Source organism: Oncorhynchus kisutch, unplaced genomic scaffold, assembly GCF_002021735.2.
Source record: "Oncorhynchus kisutch isolate 150728-3 unplaced genomic scaffold, Okis_V2 Okis06b-Okis10b_hom, whole genome shotgun sequence".
Classification (NCBI taxonomy): Eukaryota; Metazoa; Chordata; class Actinopteri; order Salmoniformes; family Salmonidae; genus Oncorhynchus; species Oncorhynchus kisutch.
Genome location: NW_022261983.1, coordinates 1,332,386 through 1,348,605, shown reverse-complemented (window position 1 = coordinate 1,348,605; position 16,220 = coordinate 1,332,386). Strand labels below are relative to the sequence as shown.

The window sequence follows — 16,220 nt, the reverse complement described above, 5'->3', positions numbered from 1 at the left end:
TGTAATTTGCTCCGTTCATCTTTCCTTTGATCCTGACTAGTCTCCCAGTCCCTGCCACTGAAAAACATCCCCACAGCGTGATGCTGTCACCACCATGCTTCACCGTAGGGATGCCAGGTTTCCTCCACACTGAACTCTTTGGCCTGAATGCCAAGTGTCACATCTTGGTTTCATCAAACTAGAGAATCTTGTTTCTCATGGTCTGAGAATCCTTTAGGTGCCTTTTGGCAAACTCCAAGCAGGCTGTGCCTTTTACTGAGGAGTGGCTACCATCTGGCCACTCTACCATAAAGGCCTGACTGGTGGAGTGCTGTAGAGATGGTTGTCCTTCTGGAAGGTTCTCCCATCTCCACAGAGGAATTCTGGAGATCTGTCAGAGTGAACATCGGATTCTTGGTCACCTCCCTGACCAAGGCCCTTCTCCCCCGATTACTCAGTTTGGCCGGAAAGACAGCTCTAGGAAGAGTCTTGGTGGTTCCAAACTTTTTCCATTTAATAATGATGGAGGCCACTGTGTTTTTGGGGACCTTCAATGCTGCAGAAATTCTTTAGTACCCTTCACCAGATCTGTGCCTCGACACAATCCTGTCTCGATGCTCTACGGACAATTCTTTTGACCTGATGGCTTGATTTTTTCTGACATGCAATGTCAACTGTGGGACCTTAAACAGGTATGTGCCTTTCCAAATCATGTCCAATCAATTGAATTTACCACAGGTGGACTCCAATCAAGTTGTAGAAACATCTCAAGGATGATCAATTGAAACAGGATGCACCTGAGCTCAATTCCGAGTCTCATAGCGAAGGGTCTGAATACTTCTGTAAATTAGGTGTTTTAATTTAATACATTTGCAGAAACCTTTAAAAACCTGTTTTTCACTTTGTCATTATGGGGTATTGATGCGTAGGTTGAGGGGGAAAAAATTAATACATTTTAGAATAAGGCTCCTGATTGGCGCAGCGGTCTGAGGCACTGCAGTCCCTGGTTCGTATCCAGGCTGCATCACATTCGGCCGTGATTGAGTCCCATAGGGTGGCGCACAATTGGCCCAGCGTCTTCCGGTTTTGGCCGAGGTAGGCCGTCACGGTAAATAAGAATTTGTTCTTAACTGACTTGCCAAGTTAAATAGATTTTTGAAAATAAGGTAACAAAATGTATAAAGTGTCAGGGGTCTGAATTCTTTACGAATGCACTGGAAGTCAGAATGTCGGTGCAATAAAGATGTAGTAAAATGTAGACAGTTATTATAACTTGTATAATTTATTGCTGTGGAAGACAGTCCACTTTCTTAGTGCAGGTCACATACTGTTCATATTATTCTGAACATCCAATCTACATCCATCGCCTACTGTCTAGGCTAAGCAGGTCAGATACTGGTCATATCATTCTGAACATCCAATCTACATCCATAGCCTACTGTCTAGGCTAAGCAGGTCAGATACTGGTCATATCATTCTGAACATCCAATCTACATCCATCGCCTACTGTCTAGGCTAAGCAGGTCAGATACTGGTCATATCATTCTGAACATCCAATCTACATCCATAGCCTACTGTCTAGGCTAAGCAGGTCAGATACTGGTCATATCATTCTGAACATCCAATCTACATCCATCGCCTACTGTCTAGGCTAAGCAGGTCACATACTGTTCATATCATTCTGAACATCCAATCTACATACATAGCCTACTGTCAAGGCTAAGCAAGGCAGCAGATTATGGGTTGTATGAACTACTGATTTTAAGACATAACAGATTTGACTACTGATCAGCACGGTCAGTATGTGATGTGTGTCATCCGTCTTTACAGTGCTATCAACAGATCTGGTCCACCAACATCGCTAGTTTCTAGGTGTGGAGGCACTTAGCATTAAAAAAAGTACAGGCTCAAGAATTCCAGTGAACAATGACAACAATGCACGACAACATTACATAGATTTCAAAATGCTGCAGTGAAATTATAATTATCACTGCCAAATGTACATGTATTGATTCTTCTAGTTGGCCCATTTTCATTTAACTAGTTTAGATTTGAATATAAACCCCTTCATGTTCTGTGCAAGTTAAGTAGACAAAGATATATTCCAAGATAGCATAGAAAATGTATACTATGCATTTCAACTTGGAAAAATGTTGATCCAATCTAGAGATTAAGATTATTTATCTAAATGTAAAACATATTTAAAAGTATTTATCCAATTTCTCTATAGACAGACATTCCTGGCTACAGTTGTGTGAAAGATGACATAACACTCATCTTATAATGACACCCTAAATAAATAAAAGTAGCCTTTTGTCTTGCAGACATTCTTCTAGGTTAAACTCTTATGGTAAACCAGTATTTTAATAATAACTAGGGCCCAGAGTTGTTCCTTGTTAGGTGGTTGGGGGAAACTGGTTTTAAATAAGAGAAGCATTTAGAAGAATCATTATTGTATTCTGAATTAAATCATAAGACTGAGAAATGTTTGACTGGCTTCATTAAAAGGCAATACAAGGTAAATATTTCAGGAGTAAAAAATGGGATCCCCTTCTAGTATGTAATTGAAGCCAAGTTTGTTTCTGTCCTGTGCCAATAGTGCGTACCGCAGATGGCCAAGCAGATCAAACATAGGCTATTCAGCACATACAGTTGAAGTCGGAAGTTTACATACACTTAGGTTGGAGTCATTAAAACTCGTTTCACGCACTCCACAAATTTCTGGCAAGTCGGTTAGGACATCTACTTTGCGCATGACACAAGTCATTTTCCCAACAATTGTTTGCTGACAGATTGTATCACAATTCCAGTAGGTCAGAAGTTTACATACACGAAGTTGACTGTGCATTTAAACAGCTTGGAAAATACCAGAAAATGTCATGGCTTTATAGAAGCTTCTCATAGGCTAATTGACATAATTTGAGTCAATTGGAGGTGTACCTGTGGATGTATTTCAAGGCCTACCTTCAAACTCAGTGCCTCTTTGCTTGACATCATGGGAAAATCAAAAGAAATCAGCCAAGACCTCAGAAAGAAATTGTAGACCTCCACAAGTCTGGTTCATCCTTGGGAGCAATTTCCAAATGCCTGAAGGTACCAGATTCATCTATACAAACAATAGTACACAATTATAAACACCATGGGACCACGCAACCGTCATACCGCTCAGGAAGGGGACAAGTTCTGTCTCCTAGAGATGAACGTATTTTGGTGCAAATCGAAAAGTGAAAATCAATCCCAGAACAGCAGCAAAGGACCTTGTGAAGATGTTGGAGGAAACCGGTACAAAAGTATTCATATCCATAGTAAAACTAGTCCCATATCGACATAACCTGAAAGTCCGCTCCGCAAAGCAGAAGCCACTGCTCCAAAACCGACATAAAAAAGCCAGACTACGGTTTGCAACTGCACATAGGGACAAAGATCGTACTTTGTGGAGAATTGTTCTCTGGTCTGATGAAACGAAAATAGAACTGTTTGGCCATAATGACCATTGTTATGTTTGGAGGAGAAAGGGGATGCTTGCAAGCCAAAGAACACCATCCCAACCATGAAGCACGGGGGTGGCAGCATCATGTTGTGGGGGTGCTTTGTGGCAGGAGGGACTGGTGCACTTCACAAAATAGATGGCATCATGAGGATGGATAATTATGTGGATATATTGAAGCAACAGCTCAAGACATCAGTCAGGAAGTTAAAGCTTGGTCGCAAATGGGTTTTCCAAATGGACAATGACCCCAGGCATACTTCCAAAGTTGTGGTAAAATGGCTTAAGGACAACAAAGTCAAGGTATTGGAGTGGCCATCAAAGCCCTGACCTCAAGCCTATAGAACATTTGTGGGCAGAACTGAAAAAGCGTGTGCGAGCAAGGAGGCCTACAACCTGACACAGTTACACCAGCTCTGTCAAGAGGAATGGGCCAAAATTCACCCAACTTATTGTAGGAAGCTTGTGGAAGGCTACCCGAAATATTTGACCCAAGTTAAACAAAGGCAATGCTACCAAATACTAATTGAGTGTATGTAAACTTCTGACCCACTGGAATGTGATGAAAGAAATAAAAGCTGAAATAAAATCACTCTATTCTGACATTTCACATTCTTAAAATAAAGGGGTGATCCCAACTGACCTAATACAGGGAATTTTTACTAGGATTAAATGTCAGGAATTGTGAGTTTAAATGTATTTGGCTAAGGTATATGTAAACTACCAACATCAACTGTATCCACCAAACTGTCACAGCCAGCTGAGAAATCAACACCTACTTTTCAAGAGCAGTAACATCTCTCCGGAAAGGGTTTGTAGTGGTCTTAACGCAGGGCTGAAGGAGCACCGTGGCATATACAGAGATTTAAATAGAATATAGCCATGTCTGCAAAAACCTTGATGCTTCACTCAAGCCCTCAAAGTTCTTGAGAATATTGCTCTTCACTCGCTTGGGCATCATCTTTCCAAACTATTTGGCAAGACAACATCTAAGAAAAAAATGAGTTGGCTCGTAAAACTGCTAGTTGTTATCAGCACTCCAGGGTAATAGTGGTGGAGAAAGCATAACAAGCTTCAACTGTAATGCCAGTCATTCAGGTATAATACAATTGCCACAGAATTCATATTCTAGACAGTTATGGCACCTCCTATAAGACCATGTACAACCATTTCCAGAGAGATTCACCCATATTGGCAGTGTAGGGAAGACAGATATGAATACTGTATGTGGAATAAACCTCTGAGTGTAAGGGGAAAAGAGAGGAGGAGAGACACCATCTCTGGTTGAGGTGTATGTTGGGATTGAGGAAAGGCAAGTTGGGATGGGGAGTCAGTAGCCCAGTGGTCACCAACCCTGATCTTGGAGACAGGTGTGTAGGCTTTTGTCATAACCCAGTGCTAAACACACCAGAATCAAGTTCCAGATATGTGGTAATAGGTCAATCTGAACGTTGAACCAGGGGTTTCATTGCTGGGCAAGAACAAAACCCGGCACACCCTGTGAGCTCCTCTCCGGGACCAGGGTGGGTGGTGACCACTGTTGTATAGCCAGTGCAGGTTGAGGTCTAAGGGCCAGCTCACACCTCAGTGCTTCAGTTTCTTGTTGATGCCCATGACCTTGAAGGTGGCTGCGGTGATCTTCTCATACACCACAAACATGAGGGCTGCCGTTAGTACCGTCTGGAGCAGTTTGGCCTCCAGGCCTTTGTATAAGCCCAGCACACCATGCCTCCTGCAGGGGAGAGGACAGGGAGGGAACACGTCGATGGTTCAACACAAGACATACTCATTGGCACAAGACGGTCTGAAAGTGTCCCACCACATTGCAGTAGTCAGACTGTTGAGACGCAAGAGTTTCATTGTGTGTGTGAGATCTACTCACTTGATTCTGTCCATAAGTAGGTAGACTATGTTTCGGAGACTGCCCAGTAGACCTCCCTTGCCCTCAGCTTTGTGCTGCCCAAACTGGGGGGATAGAAAGACAGTAATTGAATCAACAAAATGAGCTGTGAGTACAGGAAATACAGACTTATTTTACTGAGCAGTACATAATCATGATATCAGACACAGTTTGATGGGTAACGTTGGGGAAACACTGCTATGAGTGTTCAGTTAGCAGGTGTGTGCATTTAGAGATACAAGTTTGCATGTGTATTTGTTTACCCTTAGAATGGCCTGGACGGTCTGCAGGGGATACGTTGCCGTGGTAGCGATGGCCTTGGCCACAGCGCCAATGAGAAAGATCTCTGCTGATGTAATCTAGGAGCAGACAAAAACAAAACAAAGGCTTAAAAACCTTCAGCATGACTGACACAGCTGGCTCCCTCCTCTCCTTCCCTCACCTTCCTCCCTCCTCTGCCTGCTCTCCTCTTCATGGCTTCATAGAACATGAACACGACTGCAGGGTTGAAGACCAGCACCAGAGAAGGCAGTGTACCGTTCCAAAGAGTCCCCACTCCCTCCCTGGCTATGATCTGTGAGAAAGCATCTGCAATCGAAAGCACACATTGTATGATGATAGTAAGTCACATTTTATTAGTACTGAAAAGAGACAGTGAATAACACAAATAGACAGACACACCAAAGATGCCTCTGTAGTGGGTCTGCTGGAGGTCTTCGTTCCTGAACTTTGCCCCCTGCAGCTTGAGCCGGGTGTTGACCACCCACATGGGCGTGGTCAGGAGCACATTCACTGACCCTGGGGGAGAAACACACAACTTGGGCAACAGAAAGACATTTAAATACATTTCAATATGGAGGTCAAATCTACTTTCTTCAATGAATCTCTCTGTTAATCACCTCTCAGACTCCCCTTCCCTAATATAACTACATCAATGACTTAAGAGTCCATCAAAATAGGTGGCAGTAGGTTGATAGTGACTTAGCCATTACCACTAAAAGGTCCCTGTTCGGTCCTCCTACCTGAGATGAAGCCCATGAGAAGGTCTTTTCCCGGTCTGGACCGGCCCTGATTACCCACCATGACTTTCTTCAGCGTGTTGAAGGTGTAGAAGTAGACAAAGTTGGAGCAGCACAGACTGGAGATGACTGGGAACCAGCCTCTGTACAGAGACAACCTGGGAAGGGAGAAAGACCAGGGAAATCCACAAAGTCAGTCATTGGGCCATGGGAACCCAGGACTAGGAGTTTTTCCTGTGCATGTGATCTGACTGGGGAAAACTCCTGGCCCAACACAAAAGTAGTCATAGAAATACAATGGGTGGAATGGACATTGCTTTGAACTGAAAGGAATGGCCATTCTACTAATCTATTCTAGATCTATGGGTACAACAGCCCAGTGAAAGCCCTGTATGCGGTGGTATGAGGCCAGCTTTCCTTTCCAGTCAATTGATTTTACGCAATCTAAGGTGGATTATAAATTGTAGTAAAGTAGGTGTACAGTTCCATACAATACTCACAGGCCTTCCTCCTTTGCTATTTCAGCCAGGAGAATGGCAGTCGATTTGGACTTCCGATTCTCATCCACTGCAACAGAAAACGAAGGCAGAAAAGGGATTGTCATTTTCTTACATTATTGTAACATTGGAAGTAGTCTGCAGCTCTGGTATGCTCACGCAATGGTAAGGTCTCTCTTGTCAATGTTTCCACTTCTATATATCTATCACTCATTTCCTTGTGAACTCACTGACCCTTGGGTGCAGAGTCCAACGTTATAGCAGACAAGTATGGCCACACTGACAACAAAGATGGTTATCAGCAGTCAGTATGTACCACCAATTACTCTACAACTCACCCTGAAGTCTGATCCTCGCTGTATCCAAAGGAAAGAAGACGGACATCGCCGTCATGCTACCCTAGAAGCAAATACATTATGATATATAGAATATAGACGGGTAGTTAAACCTAAGTTACACGACAAAATTCACAAAGTTGATACAATCTGACACAGTATGCTAACTAACAAACTAGCTAGAGGCACCGGTTGTAACATTTCAGTGTAGGTATTCGAACGTTTTGGCCTTGTCTTTATTATTAAAGGACTGTTCAGACATAGGTAAACTACGTTGAGATGTCCTTACCACTGCACCTGCCACGGCGTGTACCAGTGTCTCATAAGACAGAAGGTTGATCGCTGAGGCACCATTGTCGGACATCTCCGATTCTTTAGGGCCGCAGAGCGTCGATCTAGTATGAATGCCAAATCGGTCAGCGACTGCAGAGCACCTTGTTCAAACAACCGGTGGTTGAGTTTCTTGCGGTGAGACTGGTTGTGGTGGAGTACGTTTACCTGCTGTCATTCCATGATGAGTGGCTTTTGTGTACTCTGCCTGTGCCATAAATAAGTCAAATTTCGTTGTGGAGATTTCTGCTTCCTAATAACAAATTTTGGTGGTGCAGTCAGTCAGAGTTCAGAACGCTCTAAAGGGCGATACTGCCATCTACTGGAATGGAGTACTTTAGGCCACATGAGATGTGTGCGGCTTTCTTTTTGCGCTTGAGTTCAAAAGCGCGCCTAGCCAGGTATGACCACTGTCCTGTTTTATGACCTCGTGACATTTTATGAATAAAAGCCTACTGATATATATGCACAATTCATTTAACATATTTTGACTATATATTGTCTCTGTCATTGCCATTCCATCATTTAGCAACATGTGACCTAGGCCTATACAGTAGCCTAATAACTTCTCTCAGCATATCAATTGTAGATTCTTGAATTTCCTCAATGGGACAGCATGACAAATCCCAAATGGACTTTGCTTTTGTTTTATGGCAGTGAGTTCCACCGATATGATGACGCCCAGCGCTCTGACCAAACCACTCACATCTCCGATGCGCAATTGTGGCGCTCCAACGCGCTGGAAGGAAGAACAAAATGCCAGATTTCTTCAATTTCTTCAATTTCACAGTGTAGCGTTCTAAACACAGAGTAAACATGTCTAGGTACCACAAAGCAGCGATCGATGGCTACCTGGACCTCTTGAAAGAGGCTACCAGGAAAGACCTGAATTCTCCGGACGAGGACGGGATGACGCCTACGCTATGGGCTGCTTTTCATGGACACGTCGAGGCCCTTCAACTTATATGTAGCCGAGGGTGAGTGCAATTGATATTCAGAAGTCATAGCCTACCTTCCCATACCTACAATCCCCAAATATTTTAAGTGGCATATTAGCAATATATACCTATTGTGACGTTTTTACAATCACAATCAATTCCAATCAATTGAAACGTTATTCAGAAATGATTTTTCTCATATTAGTTAACTGATTTAACTAAGTCTAAACTATTAGAATGTGAATTTATTTGGACCTCTTTTAATTTACCCTATGTATGTTTAGATCAATGAACTTCTAATCCAATGAAAAAATAGCAGAAACTCTGCTTGACATGAGGAGGAAGGATAGAAGCTATAGGTTATGGTTTACCTTTTGACCTCTTCCTAGTCCTTGTCCATTACTGTCATTACCTTGATGAATTCTTCCTGGTATGAGGACGGATATTTCCAATCTCAAATCTACATTGATGAGTTGCTAAAACACAACAATAAAGGCATCCTCCAGTAACCTACAAAATAGTCACAAAACCTATAGTACCAGTCCAATGAATAGTGTAATATTTGATCTCCTTTAATATTGATGACATGTTTTGTTGGGAGGGATGCAGTTGGAGGATAAAGGTCCGGAAGTGGCCTAATGCTGATCCTATTCCCAGCACTGCTGCTCGTTCCCAAAACAAATACTTGAACGAAGAGCAAAGGTGGTCTTTATTGTTAATTCAAGTGATAGAAGGAATGCCCATCACCTCATTCCTGATGCCCATAAACCTACTAGAGACTACCCTCATTAAGGATTTATAGGTGAGAGAGGTGCAGTTAGCTGTGTCACATGGGTTTCAACCTCACAGGTTTCTCTATCAACTTAAACCACCATCCTCAAATGGTGACTGAATGCCTCTGAGATTTTAACTATATTCTACAATGTACTGTATGTCCATGTCACATTTCACCCATGTTATTTTTGTGCATTAGACATGCATGCCACTCTGAAACTGTCCCCCCACAGCCTTTTAGACCACATTTTCCCATAAGCAGAGCCAAATATGTAATCAGCCAAGGGGAATCATGTAATTCATGACAAACAATAGAGCCCTTCATTCCCCTAGCAGCTTTCCCCTGCTTTCATACTGCAGGAAAAAAACAGACATGATTTTCATCTCTCTTATTTATTTCTGTCAAGATGACAACCGACCAATTGCTTGATTATTTAATTGAATCACACAAACAATGGATTACGAAGTTTTCATAACATTGAACTCAGTGTATTTTTATAAAATGATTGGAATGATGTCAATCATACCTTTGTGATCATAGCTGCGTATTTCCATGTTGGGCGTTAGCAGTAGGATGTACTGCAACAAACTCGGTTTAATGATCACCTGTTGCTAAGATACTGCAATCGGGAGTTTTATAGAGGTCGTGATGGCACAAAGGACTTTCATTCTTAATGGCTTACCAATTAACCCATAGGGAAGGGTTGGTTTGTACTTCATGAGGATACCGTTGGTGGCAGTCCTTTTTCATTAATTTATTATAGGAATGCTATTATACAACATCAGTTAATGACTCATTATTTAGTTTTCAAGTGTTGTTCATTATATTGTACTGTTAGATTCAGGTTGATATGGACATACAGTGGGGAGAACAAGTATTTGATACACTGCCGATTTTGCAGGTTTTCCTACTTACAAAGCATGTAGAGGTCTGTAATTTTTTATCATAGGTACACTTCAACTGTGAGAGACGGAATCTAAAACTAAAATCCAGAAAATCACATTGTATGATGTTTAAGTAATTAATTTGCATTTTATTGCATGACATAAGTATTTGATACATCAGAAATCAGAATTTTGTATTTTTAAATACTTCATAATGTCTTCATAATGGTTTGTACACTGTGTAGACAAAGGTTTTTCACAATATCTGCAATATACCTTAAAAATACAGAAAACACGTTATTCACTGTTACAAATAATACATGGTAATAATCTATGAAAAGCCAACTGACATTTAATCCTGAGGTGCTGACCTGTTGCACCCTCGACAACCACTGTGATTATTATTATTTCACCCTGCTGGTCATCTATGAACATTTGAACATCTTGGCCATGTTCTGTTATAATCTCCACCCGGCACAGCCAGAAGTGGATTGGCCACCCCTCATAGCCTGGTTCCTCTCTAGGTTTCTTCCTAGGTTCTGGCCTTTCTAGGGAGTTTTTCCTAGCCACCGTGCTTCTACATCTGCATTGCTTGCTGTTTGAGGTTTTAGACTGGGTTTCTGTACAGCACTTTGTGACATCAGCTGATGTAAGAAGGGCTTTATAAATACATTTAATTGATTGATACAGTTTGGATTTACATTTCTCCCGAAGTTGTAAACCTCCATGCAAAAGATATAATGATAAACAAATGACAGGTCACTCAAACTGAAAAGCAAAAGTTATCACTCTCAAAACAGTTAATTTGCCTTGCTTTGTTCAAACTGTCAGACAGTGACATCCATTATAGAATCAGTCAGTGTCCGTATCTTCTACAGGCGAGATGATCAGAGGTCTTATATTTTATACTGCCATTTTTACCACAGGGTCTGGAGATAGGATATCGTTTCTCAGTGACGGTGGAGCCGGTGAAAGAGTAGATATGAGTCCTGGCCTCCACATTGTAGATGAAGACCTGACCCTTCTCATAATCCACATAATCTGGGGCTTCTCTCTCAGGGAGAGCGGGACAGGAAGATTAGCGAGAATCATGTACTCATTCCCATTCCTCAGCCACAAAATCCAGGATCCATCCTCAGGACTCAGTGTTCTCATCCCCTTTCTGTTGATGGGCTCTCTGGCCACTCCAAAATCCAATTCAGTCTTCCCCTTAACCTGCACCTCATAGTAAACTCTCCCAGAGGAAAAGCCCCCCCTTCTCAGGACACTGAGAAAAGTATCAAACCTCTCTTGCTTGGCAGTGTCTGATGTATATTTCCATGTTCCACTTGTTTCCATCCTCAGATAGAATGAGACGGTGATGTGCCATATCAGGGTCTAGAGTCACATTCACTGAATGTTTTTGAATGGTTTCAAGATCTTTACCCCTTCCTGTTCACAACTGATTAATGAGTACAACCAGCTTCTTTGATCTGATCCTGCTCCTCAGTTAGGTTTTTCAGCTGACAGTTGAGGTCTTCATTGATGCGATCCCTCTCTTGAATGAGACCCCTTTGCTCACCATGAGCTAAAATGCATTCATCTTTGACTAGAAGTAGTTCCTTGGTGAGGTTTTAATTTTCCTGAGGTCATCCCACTGCTGTTTAACTTGATGCTTTATATTTTAGACGGCAGATGGTCACAGATAGTCCACAGTAGAAGAAACTGTCACGCCCTGACCTTAGAGAGCCTTTTTATTTCTCTATTTGGTTAGGTCGGGGTGTGATTTGGGTGGGCATTCTAGTTGTTCTATTTCTTTGTTGGCCGGGTATGGTTCACAATCAGAGGCAGCTGTCTATCGTTGTCTCTGATTGGGGATCATACTTAAGCAGCCTTTTTTCCCACCTTAGTTTGGGATCTTGTTTTTGTGTAGTTCCTGTGAGCACGCCAGTCGTTACTGCTTTGTTGTTGTTGTTGTTGTTGTTGTTGTTGTTGTTGTTGTTGTTGTTGTTGTTGTTGTTGTTGTTGTTGTTGTTGTTGTTGTTGTTGTTGTTGTTGTTGTTGTTGTTGTTGTTGTTGTTGTTGTTGTTGTTGTTGTTGTTGTTGTTGTTGTTGTTGTTGTTGCTGCATTTTAATACCCATGTGGAACTCTATGCACGCTGCACCTTGGTCCGTTCATTTTAACGAATGTGACAGCAACCAGCAAGAGAAACACTAGAGAGCACCCCCAAAATATCCCTTCATGATTTTCATCTTCACATATGTACTTAACACACCGGAACAGCTGACTAGGAATGTGAAATTCTGTCTTCCTCACTTCATTGAGCGGGCTCTGTTGAACAATACATATCAAATAATTTTCTGTTTGTCTCCTGTTGAGTGACCTTTAGTTTGGCAGAGTAGAATCCCTCAGTGTTCCTTTATATCTCTGAATACCAACCATACAATTTGGTTCCCTTAGTTCCCTCACTGTCCTGGATACCAGCCTTTAGATTTACACCTCGGAACAATGACTACCCTTCTCAGCTCCTCAATTGAGATCACTGGCTGGGAGCCAACAGCTACAGACACAAAGGTATACAGGATTTAAAATACTGAAGTGAGGTTTTGAGAAAATGAATACATGTTATAAGGCAGACTGTATAGGTTATTGCATTTGACAGAAAATGTAACATTACCTTTAATACAGACTTCAACGGGGAGATCATCATACCTGGACTTTGTCTTAGTAAAGTACTTGATAAAACCCATCATCATTGCCTTGTACCCTGGTCAGTTTCAAGGTGTTGCATCTTTTCAGTTAGTCTTTAAACAGTGCTGTACTTCCCCTGTAGGAGACCATCTGATCCTTACAGTTGTCTCTTCAGTATTGGTAAAGATGAACAGCAGAGCCTGGGTGGGGCAGTGTAAACCACTCCACTCTCATATCCTCAGCATTGATACCGGGTTTGAGGTAGAGGTCTTCATAGGTCTAAAAAGTTGTGCATTGGATCTGTGGCTTTCCCACCCGATCCGAAATGTTTCATCAAACAAAAAACAGATACCCATTCCGAATGGAACCCAGGACAGTCAGACCAGTTCTGAAAAAGGCCTGTGGAAAAACAGACACATGCCGGTTCGGATCCTAGAGACCCGTTCAGATCCGAGAGTAAAAAGAGAAAGAAACCTCAGACTGGGAGCTGTCAATAAATGAACACACACACACACAGTGAAGGTGTAGAGTAGGCCTACTGTACCTGAGACTGCTCTGTGGAGGAGAGGGACAAAGACAATCTGGTAGCATCACCATCATTCCAGAAAGCGATGATTACACAAATGATCTAGATGAATTCCATAACTTCAAATTAGGGAGTCAATAATGAAATTTCAGTGTTTAGAAAAAAATACACACAGAAAAACTGTGGAATAATGTAAAAGCAAACATACCAAAGTCAGTTTTCCTAGTTGAACAAAGGCTTTCCTTCAGTGCAGCCTTGTCCATGTACTCATCTGGAGTGACTTTTTTACTTACAACAAAACTTGTCCAACTGCATACCTTTCACACCTACAATGATGAGCCAAAGCTGAACAGAAATCACAGAGATAAAACATATTTTATCTAATCTTGTGTCATAGAAATGTATGATTGGTTGGTTGATTAATTGGTTTGTTGATTGACTGACAGATGTTTCTGTGTTCTTTCAGAGGGGACCCCAACAGGAGCGACATCTGGGGCAACACGCCGCTGCACCACGCCTCCACCAATGGTCACATGCACATCCTCAGCTTCCTGGTCAACTTTGGCGCCAACCTCTTCTCCCAGGACAACGACTTCCACACAGCTATGGACGTGGCAGCGTCGGGAGACCGCATGGACTGCGTGCGATTCCTGGACAGTGCCGCATCACAGCAGACCATCCAGAATGCCAAGAAAGTGGCCAGGCTGAAGAAGGAGGCCACCAAAGAGGCTGAAATGCGGGTGAAGCTGTGTGAGAGGGTCAAAAAAAGGCACAAGATCAAGATGGATAAGATGTACCAAGGGTCAGTGTCAGAGGCCAGCACGGCATCTCCGTCGTTCTCCAAGATGGGCACCATCAACAGTGTGAACGAGCAGTTCTCCAAGCTGATCGCCTCCGATACCTCAGGCTCTCTTACGGCCCGGTCGAAGGGGACCCTCCAGAGGATATTCGGGAAAAAGGATAAAGGAACGACGGAGAAGGTGGGAAGAGACGGGAACGTCATCTTCGTCAAGCAGGAGAACGGCACCCTCTCTGGGAAGCCCGAGTTCATGGGCGTTTTCTCCGAGCAGGACGAGATCGATGAGGAAGAGGACGGAGGGATGAGAAGATTCACGGATGAGGACGTTAATGACGATGACGAAGGAGGAGATGGCCCAGGAGCCAAGGAGTCCATCTTCAAACGGCCCGGCCTGGGGAACATGGTCTTCAGGAAGAACTTCTCCATGGAGATGGGGATAGAGCCTGACGACTTCCCCAGTGGGAACAATGAAAACCTGGGCTTCCTCATCCGCAGGGAGGGGTTCGACACAGAAGAGGAGGACACAGGCTTTGTTGAGGACGAGGAGGACGACGACCTGCCCTGGAACCAGGAGGAGATCGGCCTGGATGACGACCAGGATGAGGAGACCTCCCCGCTGGATGCCTTCCTCTCATCCATCTCCCTGCCAGACTTCTCCCCAGCCTTCACCCGCGAACAGCTGGACCTGGAGGCGCTGATGCTCTGTTCCGACGACGACCTCAAGGGCATCCGCATCCAACTGGGGCCCCGCAAGAAGATCCTGGAAGCTGCCGCTCGCCGGAAAAGTGCACTGGAGAAACCTGGCGCAATCAAGGACAGCTTCCTGTGATGAAATTCTGATATTGGAGGTGGTTGAATATGGCTGAATGGAGAAAGTAGGATGAATGCAAGTAGGAGGATGTAGAGTGACAATACTTTTGAATGAAAAGAACACTGATGCAAAGTTGAGAGTTTGAAGTGGAAATACATATCCTGGGTTTCTATCCTTTAAAGACAAATTCTTTAATCTTTCTCTTACCTTGGACTAGGAGTGACTGCAGCCCTTAATTACGTTGCTATAGCCGCCACAGGCTAAAGTTAGCATTGATTCACCCAAAACAATGGGGGGTTCGACAGGCTGGATAAGCCTGGCACTGTGACGAGATAATCGGCGATGGTTGAACTGAGCAGGAATGTCATTTAGATAAATGGAGTGGCAATAACACCACCACAACCACTACCAACCACCATCTTGCAATACCAATTCACGAAGATAGAAGGAAGAAACACTGTCAGATTTCAAACATCATTTGAGCTGCATGCTCTTTTTGGCATGTCTCTGAGAAGCACACAACTCATTTTGAGTAATGATGTAATGTAAGAGCCTATTAAGTGGAAACTGTTCTGATCTTGATTTTCTTGTTCCCTTCTGTGATGATTGATAGAAAGGAGACGATATTGTGATGAATTCAGTTGTGCCATTTTGTATGTGAATTTTAATCCTTGTGATTTGTACATTGATTAAAAAAACGTATGACAACCAAAATAAATAAAGTTTCTAAATCCGTTGATCAATTCTTTCATGTGAGTTGAATGCATACATTTTCTCTGACTGGATTGTTTGGCACTTGAAAGTTCTGAATCACTGGTGAAGTAGATAAATACCATGCAAAACTGTAGTGTGCCATGAGTTTCTCCTTACCAGGTGACCTAACCAGGAAAACCTCTGAGCACTGGTAATATGAATCTAGCCTTTGTTGCCAGCCAATTAAAAAAATATCTTAAATGTTTATTAGACACACAGCTCATATGATAGAGAGGAAGACAGAAGGAATCCCAGCAGGCCATGATCAGGAGATCCTTCTGGCCCAGTCAACCAGGCAATGAAGGGAGGAGGAGTCCCATGCACCAGCAGTCAGCTCAGACGGAAAGCTTTTGATTCTGGCTTCAATGGAGAGGACACAGAGAGAGGGAGAGACAAGTTCAAGCCAGTTATCTACATGGGTTGTGTCTGGTGGACAACTTGTCATGGTCATGATGATGAAGTATCGCTTAAGTCTAAACTGTTTTCCGTATGAAACTTTATTGTAAGGCCATCCGA

General features: G+C 42.9%; 2 protein-coding genes across 4 annotated transcripts; one reads left to right on the top strand and one right to left on the bottom strand.

The window, feature by feature from the left end:
• Positions 1–4,088: 4,088 nt before the first annotated feature.
• Positions 4,089–9,845, bottom strand: slc25a17l (solute carrier family 25 member 17-like). Of its 3 annotated transcripts, none has more exons than XM_020469293.2 (9): positions 9,787–9,845; positions 7,221–7,281; positions 6,886–6,952; positions 6,389–6,543; positions 6,048–6,164; positions 5,809–5,954; positions 5,630–5,725; positions 5,349–5,431; positions 4,089–5,198 (listed from the first exon to the last, which is right to left on the bottom strand). In XM_020469293.2, exons 1-9 carry the CDS (start codon positions 9,796–9,798, stop codon positions 5,051–5,053), a joined length of 885 nt encoding a protein of 294 aa, XP_020324882.1. In that variant the 5' UTR covers positions 9,799–9,845; the 3' UTR covers positions 4,089–5,050. The 3 variants fall into 3 exon arrangements, with proteins under 3 accessions (XP_020324882.1, XP_031670170.1, XP_020324880.1); XM_031814310.1 differs by lacking the exon at positions 9,787–9,845 and adding an exon at positions 8,857–9,066; XM_020469291.2 differs by lacking the exon at positions 9,787–9,845 and adding an exon at positions 7,507–7,959.
• anks4b (ankyrin repeat and sterile alpha motif domain containing 4B) lies at positions 8,233–15,690 on the top strand. The gene is made up of 2 exons (XM_020469290.2): positions 8,233–8,524; positions 13,808–15,690. Exons 1-2 carry the CDS (start codon positions 8,364–8,366, stop codon positions 14,967–14,969), a joined length of 1,323 nt encoding a protein of 440 aa, XP_020324879.2. The 5' UTR covers positions 8,233–8,363; the 3' UTR covers positions 14,970–15,690.
• The last annotated feature ends 530 nt before the right edge of the window (positions 15,691–16,220 follow it).